This window comes from Triturus cristatus, chromosome 1_2 (assembly GCF_964204655.1).
Source record: "Triturus cristatus chromosome 1_2, aTriCri1.1, whole genome shotgun sequence".
NCBI lineage: Eukaryota > Metazoa > Chordata > Amphibia > Caudata > Salamandridae > Triturus > Triturus cristatus.
The window spans coordinates 921,160,090-921,172,687 of NC_140580.1; the positions used below are offsets into that span (position 1 = coordinate 921,160,090).

The 12,598-nt window shown below is 43.0% G+C and overlaps 1 protein-coding gene across 7 annotated transcripts in view; it reads left to right on the plus strand.

The window, feature by feature from the left end:
- PIK3CD (phosphatidylinositol-4,5-bisphosphate 3-kinase catalytic subunit delta) overlaps positions 1 to 12,598 on the plus strand; it is a 671,014-nt gene that overhangs the window by 395,006 nt on the left and 263,410 nt on the right. For 5 of the 7 annotated variants that reach the window (XM_085609767.1, XM_085609777.1, XM_085609769.1 and 2 more), the window contains 3 exons: positions 4,049 to 4,176; positions 7,223 to 7,273; positions 10,896 to 11,063. In XM_085609767.1, the coding sequence (XP_085465893.1) occupies positions 4,049 to 4,176; positions 7,223 to 7,273; positions 10,896 to 11,063 (347 nt within the window). The remainder of the gene's footprint in view (positions 1 to 4,048; positions 4,177 to 7,222; positions 7,274 to 10,895; positions 11,064 to 12,598) is intronic. The other 2 variants (XM_085609774.1, XM_085609775.1) reach the window with 1 other exon arrangement.

Here is a 12,598-nt window from a genome sequence, read left to right on the forward strand (position 1 = left end):
GCCCGGCCGCCTCCGCGAGTGGGAGGCTCCCCCCACTCTCCCTAGCGGGTACTGTTGCCCACTCCTGTGCTTCAGCTTCACAGAGGATCACCGGCCCCTCTTACGGTCAGTCCTGGGGTTTTCAGCCACGGGTCCGAGGCGAGCGAGCAGTATGTAGTCAGTGTGGCCCAGGGATGCCTTCGCCAGGACTCCTCAACAGCACCTCCACCGCTAGGCGTTTCCGCTGCTGTCAGGAGATAGTCAGCCGCCCGCCTTGACTGCGGTGGCCACATGCCCCACAGCGGATCAGCAGGGGCGGCACGGGGTCATATGGCATTCACCACCCCGCCACCACCAGTGCCCTGCGCAATCCACCCCGAGCAGTTGTTGGGTTCGAAGTCGTGGTATTGTTGAAATCAGAGGGGGTGATCACAGGATGTCCAAAGTCCGCCCCCAATAGTACCCCGAGGTCTGGCGGGGCACTCCGCTGCACCCCGCTGAATGTTATCAGGGCTGCACTCGGAGGAAGGCGGGAGAGTGGAGGCAGGGGACTGAGAGCACTCACCCCTAGTCCCGCGTCAGCATGGTCACGGGCCAGGCCTCACCGATCCTCGCAAATCAGGCCCCGGGGTCTTCCCCTCCAGGGATGCACCGCAGCAGGTCCAGCAGTATAGCCGTGATCTCAAAGCAGCTCGGGACCCAGGGCCGGAGGACGCCAATGCCCGATATGGCCGCCGAGGTCTGGGGATCCGGCGTCCCCAGGTCGGGGCTCTATAGCTCCAGTCTGGCCGTCAGTGTCACTGGCCCACGCTGCGACCCAAAATGGCCGCCAAGACCCAGGCCAAGGCGCTGATGGGGACAACGGGATGTCGCGTCTCTAGTTTCGCTGTGTACTGCAACACCGTAGGAGGGTCGCCTTCCCTCGCCTGGGCAGAGAGCAGTCTTGATCGTCTCTGGGACGCACTGCAGCCCACTCGGCAGTGTGTCACTCACTCCAGCGCATTGCTCACTCCAAGGCCGGCGCTCCGGGCCCTAGTCTGCTCGCGTCCGCAGGCCATGTAACAAGCACCGATAAGTGTCTCTGAGGGATGCCTAGCCGGCAGCGGATTATCATGGAGAGCCGTAGAGGGTGCCAGATGAAAATAGGCACGTCGATGCAGCAGGATTAATATAGGATTTTGTAGGGCTACAGGAGCTACCTTAAGGTGCGGCCGCCATGTTGGACCGCCCCTCGGTTTAAACATTTTAGTGTTTAGTTCTTGGTCTACCAGGCTGCACTCCGATGAAGAGTGACAGCCTGATGATCTGGGCTACCAACCAGCCCAGTCAGGCATCTTTAGCTTCTGTGGCACTGTGCTGTGAACAGATAGTCAGCCAACTGACTCTTGGAGTCTCTGCTTCTGGCTGGGCTCGGTGGACAAATTATCCACAAGCAGGACACAGCAGGTGTAGCCCTTCCTTTGGTTGCCCAAGGAGCACCCAATGCAGTCCATTTTCGGTGTAGCCTCTATTTTGCGTAGTCCAGAGTCGACAGGGCTATATTTCTTCGATCCTCTTCTCTAGTCCAAGCAAGATTTGAGTTCTGGGGACTAAGGGTACCCCTTTTATGCCCAGAAAGTGCCCTTAGGGGAGATCGTGGTCGCCAACCAATAGATTACTTTGATCCCTCTGGCCTGATGACAACTTTTTTTCAAGTGGCATAAAGCTATCCCAGAGCGCTCTATTCTGGTCACTCCTGAGGTGCTGGGACCTCTCTATCGCTGTGTGTGAAGTTTGGTAGCCCACTCTAGGGGTGTGACCATCTCTGGGCTACACACCCATGGGGAAACTGGTTTGGCAACTGTTTTCCCACTCTGTTCCTGCTGCCAGTCTGGAAGGAAGCCTTTGTGTGCAGTCCTAAACGGACACTAAAAACATTGGCAACTTACCAAACTTTGCCCATCAGTGTAATTAAATTTGATTTAACCATTAAATCGGATTAATGCACTGATTCTTCTGATACCTTGAAGTACCCACCTCTCTAGTTCCAATCAGAAGTTAACAGGACTGAAGTGTCTGTACTTGCCAATCAGGCTACCAGCCTCTCTTACAGAAATAAAAGCAATTGGAGTCTTTTCTGTTAGAACATATAAAACACATGTTCTTTTTAATATTCTGCACCCTGCTTTAGGACTCGGTAGGCCTGCTGAAGGGGTGACTTATACACATTAAGGAGAGTGGTTTGGGCTTTGCCATTGCTTTCAATTGCAAAGTCGAGTTAGCAGTTTAAACTCTTCTACCAGTCTGCACTGGCAGTCTGGTAGACATGTTTTACTTTGTCATAATCGTGGTGGTATACCTAGGCCCAGGTGTACGACCATTTTTTGTGGTCGCAAAAGGGAAATCAACCCATTTGTGACAGCGAAAAATGGTGGTAGTATGTACAAATGCTATTTTGCGAGTCACTGACTCGCAAAATAGCGTTTGTAATTCGCTATTAGGAAGTTGCGGGCCAAGGACGTCCCTTCCGAATAGCGACTCTAACTCCAATGTCAAAACACTCGCAGTTTACCACCTACTTCGAGTAGGTGGTAACCCTCTCGCAAACGGGAAGGGGTGCCTAGGAGAACCCCTTCCCCTTTGTGAATGGGTGCGAAAATATGTTTTAAGAGCAGGCAGTGGTCCCAGTGACCACTGCCTGCCCTTAAAAAATTAAACTGAAAAGTTAAATTTTTCTTTTTTAAATGCATCCCGTTTTCCTTTAAGGAAAACGGGCTGCATTTAATGAAAAAAACTGCTTTACTGAAAAAGAAGTCACAGACATGGTGGTCTGCTGACCCCAGCATGTCACCATCTCTGTGAGTGCTAGCCATTCCCAATGGGGTCGCAAATTGCGCTTGCCTCATGAATATTGATGAGGCATGCAATTTGCAACCCCATTGAGAATCGCAAACAGTGTCTGAGACACTGTTTTATATTTAGTTCAGCGAGTCACAAATTGCGAGTAGCAATTCTGCGCAATTTGTAACTCTCTAAACTGAATGGTCATACATCTGGCCCTTAGTGCAGCAATCCACGAGTGACACTATAACTTAAAGGTCCTAGGGGCCCTTGGTTTCATATACCAGGGACTTTCAAATAAGTTAAGCTATGCTAATTGGGTATAAGCCAATCAACCATGTGCCATTTTATGGGTCAGAGCACATGCTGATTGGAAGGTATCAGGGCATTTCAGAGCCATTACACCAGTGACTAGAAGTCAAAATGGGGACAAACAGTGGAGGGAAACCTGTAAAAAGGGTATTCACTCACATATCGCCTGCTTCCTAGGTCCCTACTCCCTTGGGCTGTGGGAGGAGGGTGTTTATCAGCGTGAATGAGGCAGTCTGCCCACCTCTAAATCGGCTCCTCAGTAATGATTCTTACTGAACAGAAAAACATTCTCTGAACAACCCCTTTGGCACTGTGGAGCATCACCATTGACTTTGACGGGCCCCTTTTTAACCTCAGCTACCAGAGCTGAAACCCAGTAAGTTGTGCATCCTTTCACCTTGGACTGCTGAGAAACTGGGGTTTGCAGCAAATCCATCATAGCAAGCTTCATGGTAAGCTCTGCTTCAGTGGCTGAATAAAGTAGTTGTTTTCCAAAGTAAATCTCGGAGTTACGAAGATTAATTGTTACAAAAAAAGTTATTGCCATAAAGTAGTTTTTCAGTGCCTTACTCATACAAGCCATGATTATGTTTTTAGGTTTTTCTCAGAAGGTCCCAAGACACTCTTTTTTGTATGTTTCCTTATTGTAACAGCTCTTGTTCTTTGTACTTGTAAATGTAAGATGTTATAGTGACTTGACATTTAACTGAAGTTCCTTTGCTACCTTTGGACAATCAAGTGAGCAAAGGAGTAACTTGGCTATCAAATTGGATTGCCATTGAAATGAAGCTGAGGTCATCCATAGTAAACAGCAGTACCTCCCACATATATTGACCAGTAATCAGAAACTTCCCAACGAAATGAGGAAATGCCTTGTTTGTACATCTGAGAGCTTCTGAACTTGATCTATTTGACACACTTCTTTTGTGTTTTAAAGATGACAAAGAACTGTTGAATCCAATGGAAACTGTGCAAATCAACCCGAACACAGAGAGTGCGGCTGCCCTTCGCATCTGCTTTCCAACTGTTTCTCCCCAGCCAGTGTACTATCCATCCTTTGAGAAGGTGAGTGGATTGGGGTCTGGAAAGATTTGTATTGTGATGTAGGTCCAGCTAGAATAGTTGGTTTGTGGTTACCCTTTTGCAGACGTTTTCTCACTCTGGGTAATTCTGCTACTTTCATATGCAAGTGCAAGTTGTGGGTGGGGCAAGAGGAGGAGAAAGAATGTTGATTGTGAAAAGTGTCTTAAGTTCTCGGACTGAAGAAGAACATCTTCTTGTACAGACAATACAAAGTTTCTTATTGTGATATTCACAGGTGTAACTGCATATTTTAAACAAGAAAGTAGCTTTATCACTAAAGGCCACGTCTAGGGTCAAAATCAATTGACCATTTGTCTCTCTACCTTCAAAATCAGATTAAACCAGTTAGTGCCAAACTCAGATCTACTAACATTCTCTCACCAAAGACTTCAGTCTACCACCAAATCCATTGGACTAGTTCTTCTTTTTAATGAGTATGAGCAAAGAGTGAAACTAGATTATGCCATGTGCCTCTGTAGTGTTCTGTTGCCCTAGACTGTCCTCTGTTAGATTTGTTTTTTAACATCTACTGGAGGCACCTTCTGAACAGGCCCAAGGTACAGGGTTCTTGTTTCAGGCTCCCACCGCATGTTCTTTTCCAACATCACTAGTCAACCCCTACCTGCTTTACTATGTTCCTTGCCCTCTATCTCCCCTAAAAATCTCTGTTCCAAATGCTGATTTTGGCGTGAATTTTCACATAAACCTGTTCACGATAGACACCTCTGAATATGTAACCTCCTACTCGTGTCCCTGGAAAAAAAAATAAGTTTGAGGCATGTGAGCTGTAGATCACATGTTTTGCATACTCCTGCCATCTAGTGTGGGGTCCGGATATTTGCAAGTTTTTCTTCGAAGAAGTCTTTCCAGTCATGAGGTTGGGAACTCCTCCTTTCGGTGATAGTGCGCAAGGGCATCATCTCCATTGTTGGATTGTTTTCTTGCAGAGGGTGAGAATGGAGTTAGTAAAGGTAGGCTAGAGATGTCCATGCGTATGTATGTAAGCTAAGAAAGGACTACAACAGGTATAGGTACCCGGGGAGGCAGGTGGGCGCATGTGAATCTACAGCTCTACATGCCAAGAACAGATGCTTACTGGGTAAGTAACATTTTCCTTTCGAGGCATGTGAACTCCAGATCACATGCTTTGCATAGACTACATAGCAGTATTCTCCCAAAGCGGTGGCTAACCTGTAGTTGTTTGAAAAAGTGTTTTAAGTACTGCCTGGCCTAAATTAGCTTGTTGCCTCGCTATCACATCTACACAATAGTGTTTGGTGAATGTGTGCAGTGTAGACCATGTTGCTGCCTTACAGATGTCAGCTAAGGGAATATTCCCTAAGAAGGCCATAGTAGCCCCTATTTTGCAGGTGGAATGCGCTCTAGGGGGTATTGGCAATGTTCTTTTTGCTATTGTATAACATGTTTGGATACATTTAACAATCCATCTTGCAATACCTGATTTAGAAATGGGATTGCCTTTGTGTGGTGGAGAAAAAGCAATAAAGAGCTGCTTTGTCTTGCAAACTTTTGTTCTTTCTACATAATATAGTAGAGCTCTTCTAAAATCAAGTGTGTGTAGAGCTCGTTCTGCTACAGAATCAGTTGAGGAAAGAACACCGGTAACTCAACCGATTGATTGATGTGAAATACAGAAACCACTTTTGGAAGACATTTCCATAAATCTGTTTTGACGAAGAACCTCAATAAGGAATTTAACCATCAATTTCACTCTGTGCTAAGCCTTGTTCTGAGCAAAAAATCGATTTTCTGTTGTGGGCTTTCCCTTCTCAGCAACAGTAGAATTTCTGTCCACATATGCAGGATTCCATTACACTTTTTAAATATACACATTTTCATTTTTTTTAAGTAATTTGTAAAGAAACATGGCAATGGGCACAGTTTTCTTTTCTTTTTTTTTTAGCATAGTCACTAGAAAATTAGATTGAAAGCACCACTCTAATATTTATTTTAAATGGAAAACGGACACTGCCACTTTAAACCTTATAGTAGCTGCACTGTCCGATCATGCACATCAGGGACAGGTGGTCAGTTTTTTTCATTTCTGCTGACTGAGCAAGGATCCCCAAACCCTGCACCTTTTTAACTCTATCTTATGAACGACAGCTCCTTTCCACAGGATGCTTTTTGACTGTTTGGCATCGGATGGCACATACCTCAGAATTCTATCACTTTTTTTCTGAGGTAAAAACATTTTTTTTCTTTCACTCTTTCATTGTCTAGTGATCCCTGATCACCATGTTGGCTTTGTATGAAAACTGCACGTTCAGTGGTGGGAAGAAGTCTTTAAAATCATGACCGTGTCATCTGTGTGGTTTGCCTTCCAATTCAGGATATATACAGATTTTGTATTTGTAAAGAAATGATTTACCAGTGGTTTAAATATTTGTAGGATTTTTCCAGGGCACCCTCAAGGAAAAGGACTAGTAGGGAATCTCTTCCCCACAGAAATGGCTGGGGAGATGACTCCTCCACCTTTGCACCTGAAAGTGAGAACATTGGTGGCATCCAGTTAGACGCAGAGACACCTGTCAAGTGCATTATTACCTTTGAGAAACTTAAAGTGGGTCAGGACTTTACTTCTGTGAACTTTTTACCATTCATAGAAAGCAATTGCACATCATCGACTTAAGAGAAAGGTTTCCCGTTCACCAAAACCTGTACAATCCTCAACTGCTCTAGCAGGTTGCTCAACAACAGCCCGAACTATGACTTGGCACAGCTAAGAAACCCAGAAATGAAAGATCATTGGAACACATTTCTAGAAATGAGCAGCACAGAGATGGATGTTAACCATGCTGTACCATTATGTTTGGCTGGTGAGACTTGGTGAAATAGGGTGATTTTTTAGTGGGATAGAGTTGGACCTTGGTGCAATAGTAACACCCCGTGACCTTTCTCTAACTCCACTACTCTCCATGCTATACGTATGTCCCTCTACCTTTGTTATGTCTCATTTATGTTCCTTCAGTGTGGTCATGGCTTATCTCTTCTCTTGTTGTTTCAGATCCTCGAGCTTGGAAAAAATGGAGAGCACGTGCGCCCAACGCCTGAAGAGGTACTGGTGCTCTCACAATGTACCAAGGGGTTGTTATCAAGCCTGCTGGGGGAAGTCCCCACTGCCCTGGAATATCCGCAACCTGTCCATTGGTTGGTTTCATTATTGCCATTTAACTCTCTAACCTGTGCTATTCACTGTTGGCTCTAGTTGGATTTCATGATGACCTTCTCACCCAACTGTTAACAAAGGTTAGCTCAGTCTTACAAGTTACCCCATTCCTACCCTTCAACATTGAGTCTCCAGAGCCTGCTGACATGTCTGCTCCAACGAAGCCACAAGGGGGTACTATCTTCCTGCATAGGAGATGTCCCTTCCAGTGCTGTCTGTACTCCACCAAGCCTTCTTTTGTGATTCCCCTCTGCACCTTTCCCAGGGAGTGAAATTATATGTCCAGAAGCTATTCCCTGTTCAGAGTGATTGCCAATGGTTATACTTATTACAAGCACTCCTCCTATCACCTTTTGTGTGTACGGTGCTCCTTGTGCCCCAAGGGTTGCCTCCCCTATTACTAAAGCGTGTCTCTTTTTGCTAAGGTCACATACCCTGGTGCTGTGTGGCGAGATGACAAAAAAGTGCCTTATCAATCACATAATTTATCTCCAGTTCTATAATGTTAGAGCGAAAAGATGCTCTAGGTGTAACCTAAGAGTTTTATGGTTAGGGTGTCTCTAAGGTCACATAACTGAGTGTGGAGTGAAATAGTGCTTCTATAGCCATTAACAGGTGTATGTCAAAATATTGAGTTTTTATTTTTGACGATCAAGAATAATAGGTCTAGAATATCGACGACAACATATCTTCAAGGTACGTATATATAGTTAAGTATAGAATTTCTATTGATCACTGAAAAACAAACAGGTTAAAATCATGTTATAGTTAGATATGGTAATAGTTAGATATGGATTGGCTTACATAAAAAAAAAAAGCTCAAACAAAGGTTAAAGTGGCATTATATGTTGAAATGAGATAAAAAGATTTAAAACAAGAAAAAAGCACTGAAATTCAAAGCTACAGTTTATAAGCTAACAATAGCTTGCACTTGAACCCCACAATGCATTGCTTAAAACCTCACACATTACATCTCTCATGACATGTTAAATAACATTAATGACATCACTGATGGCATTTCAAATTACATCATTGAGGACATCATTGATAATATCATAGCCATATACAGCATAGAGTTACTGCGTATATTTTTGTGGGTGCTTAGCACTGAAACTGTGTAAAGCCTGGAGACAAGTGTGATTGTGCATGTTTAAAGTTATAGGATACACTGTTTACAAATCAATAAAGCTTAGGATGCAAGTAGTACTCCATGTCAAACAAGGTAAAAGCTGAGTGCACCTGATGTAGGTTATCGAGGTATGCTTGAAAGTTGTGGCTTAAGCCAGATTCTTTTGTTGACAATAGATTATACACCAGTGGATGTCTGGGCACATTATATAGTTAATTAGTTGTAATACAGTACTAGAAACAAATGTTGTGTAACAAGGATGTTTATACGGTGTGAATGTTTATTTCCAAAACTTCACTGAGGAGGAGGCATTGCAGATGTTGAATGATGTAGAATGTCGGACATACCACTTAGAGATGTATATCTAACAGTGGCGTTGTAAGCATAGCTGTAAGGTTATATGCCATTGTGCCCATCTCAGGAATGTTTTTAGTGTATTTGACCACAATATGGAAGCTTGTCCACAGGGCGTGGTAGAAGGTGTATTTTCAGTATCAAACACATACCTGTTAACCTCTTGCATTTAAATTGGGAGTTGTGTGAAGTCTTTAAGAGTGTAATCCTGATGAGGGGAATAGATAACAAACTCTTTTTTGGTGCATGTTTAAGGTTTAAAAAGTGGATGACCCCATTCCCATTATAATTTATAGAGGCTTTTTATTAGAAGGGTGTGAATACTAGTAAAAAGAAGGGAACAACCACTAAATGTGGGTGATTTGACATATATGCCCTGTTTTCCACATGTGGTCAAAGGTCATCTCCAATATCACGTCACTGGTAACAGAAAGTTGGTCACAGGGGTAACATGTTGAATTTCTTCTAGCCCACATACCCTGAAAGACGGTGTCACAATGACTGAACAATGTGATTTGAGATGTCATCAATTATGTAATTAAACATGTCATGCGTGAGGTGTCAAGCAGTGGATGGCAGGGGCACAAGTAAAATTTTGCTCATTAAAGAATAATTGGTGAATTTCTGTGTTTTGTTTTTAAATATCAGTTTTTATGTTATTTCATCAGTTAACTATAACTTCACTCTAAACTTTGTTTTTTTCAGTGAATCCTTAAGGTTTATTTGACGTAAGCTAAGGTCTTGTTACCTTACCCATCTATAAAATCACTTTAACCGGTGTTGTTTTCAGTGAGTTCCTGTGCTTTTTGTTTTCTGCTTTTTTACATACGGTAAGAAGTTATTACCACAACTAACTATAACATAATTCTAACCTTTAATTTGCCTCTATCTATCTATCTATCTATCTATCTATCTATCTATCTATCTATCTATCTATCTATCTATCTATCTATCTATCTATCTATCTATCTATCTTTATGATACTTAGATAAAGAGTTAACAACAGTACATCTATACTTACCTATGTATACATACTTTGATGAAGTGGTAGAACACTACCAGAAAGTGATTGTCAGAATTGTAAGGATAGCTCAAAAACACCTTGGTTTGCACAGAGTTTTCAGGATGGAGAAGAGAGGTCAAGTTTTCCCTCTATCCTTACATAAACCCAGAGGTGAAGGAATGGGAGGAAAAGGTAGCTGCTAGTGTTACATTTTCCAAAGCTGTGAGGAGAGACCAAGATTCGGCACGAACGGTTACATAACTTTGTCTTCCGAGTAACATATACCATCTTTTCCTTCTAGATCTGTGAGGGTAGAAGGAAAGCGGAATGAAGGAAAGGGCATACCTATGGTCATAACCTTTGTCTACAGAGATTTAAAGGCCTGGGAGCATAGGGTTATAAAACCAAAGCCTTCCCTGTGTCTTAGACCCGGGTAAGCCTTCTACTTTCACATGACATATCCTCTTTTTAAGGTAGACCAGCAGCAGACGCCAATGGTCACGCACCGATTCGTTCCACATGTGTTTAGTTACAGGAAGAGGATATCACTAGCTGTCCTATAACTGATTAAAACAGTGCTTTAAGGATAGAGGGAGAATATTTCCCTAGGGGACAGACCTGAGCTTTTCATATCTTTAAGGACATAGGGTAAACTCCATAGAATCACTGAACATATCCCTTTAAAATTGTGCGGTTAGTGGCAAAGAATGCTTTTAAGGTCATTTACACTGTTCGTCACTTGAATAAGAACTCAAAAAGTGCACTTACCTAGGTTCACATACCTGATCTCTGCATTGTTAGAGGGATATAGGGAGAGGATAACCTCTCTCATGGTCATATGATACCTTGGTCACACCTTTCTTCCACCTGCTACTAGGATGGACAAGCCGCTACCATTGCATAACAAATTCTTCTAGAACACTATCAATGGAAAGAGAGGGCACGAATAACATTCATTCTCTATGCTTAAAAGCTATGTTTTGACAAGGATACATTCTTTCTTGTTTCATCTTACTTGTAAGCAGCAGCTGTTTCTGAAGGACATTTTGGAGAAGAAGGGACCTATAGAACTGTACGAGCATGAGAAGGACCTGATGTGGAAGCTACGTCATGAAATCCGTGATCAATATCCAGAAGCTCTGTCCAAGCTCCTCCTGATCACCAAGTGGAACCGACATGAGGACGTCAGCCAGGTGACATGGAACCCTATGCAACTGAGATATGCATTTGTTTGGCTAAAATACTATGCATGAATGGCCAAAGAACTGCTCCTCTGTATCCAAGATGCTGCTCTGTGTGTCTCAGTAGCTTTGCAGCTGTATAAACTGGATAGGGTTTTTCAGTTCAAACAGTTCAAACAGATTATAACTGATAAAACACCACCAAAGGGAATATTTGCTGTTCAGTAGAAACTGGAAAATGCTGTATTTTGCTGCACCTGTACTGCTTTGGTGCCCTCTGGTCTTAAAGTAGTGTATGTGCATTCTCTACTTCTAAGCACTTTTCCCTGATGGATACTCCCAGTGTGACCCACTCCGGCCAAATAAGCCACAAAATCACATAGACATAGCCCAACAATGTAAAATAAACATAATTTATGGTGTAAACTGCCCAAGCAAAACATCAAGGCATCGTACAGTTCATGAAGTTTCTTTACAAGTTTAGCTATTGTTTTGTACTCAAGCAGAGATTTCTGTCACCAGTGTGATCCTATGGCTAACAGCATTCATATTAATTGTTTTGCAGATTCTGCCTCTAACCAGGTAGAGCAGGAATAGGCATACATAAGATGTTACTATTACATTTATTATCCCAGTCCTTTCTTGGTATCGGGAGACAAAGAATATGCTGCTGTGACACTGGCTTGTATTATAACAGCACTGAGCACCCCCCAATATACATATATCTCATGTCCTAAATTGAAGATTTTCATTCAGTTGCTCTTTTCCTCTTTCCGTGAAGAATAGAGAAGCAGGAAGGTGTGTTACCAGGTGTGCTCACCATTAACCTTTGATCTGCTGCAATCACATATTATTGAGGTGCAAACATATCTCCATTCATGGAAATCAGGGAACAAGAAGACAAAGTGAAAAAGACTCTGAGCACAAAGAAACCAAGAAAAAGAAAGAATACATTGACATGGTGATCAGAATTAGCTAAAACAATTGGCCCCTTATGAGTCTTTTCCATGATGGTTCCTGGTTTCTAGCTGCCTCAAGTGAACTAGTATACCAACTGATCAAAAGAGATTTAATTTACTCTCTCATCTAAGGGCCTTCTGGGTCTTATTACACTCTTTAGGACAAGGCTAATGTGTTGTCTTGCTACTTTTTTTTTTTTTGTATGTTTTATACTTTATTACTCTTTTATATATGGAATTACACCAAGTTTGCCCAGGAGTGATGGATACTTCTAAACACAGATTTCAAACCTGGTGAATATCCCTAGGCGTCAGAGTGAAATCAGAAAATCTCGTAATAGTGCTGGCGCTCTAAAAGGTGGTGCTACTGACCTCCCATCATGATGACACAAAGTCGCATTATGATGCCACCTCTGTATGCTGAGGTAAGTTTCTCTTTCACCAAAAACAAAGAGGCAGATCTGGAGCTCCCCTCTTACCGATTTCAGTTTCCACCATATTCTTAAATGTGCAACTGTGTCAATGTGCAGAAATGTCCTGCGAAGATGACGGGTTTCATGTTGGGCCGCCCGTGTGAGAATCAGAAGT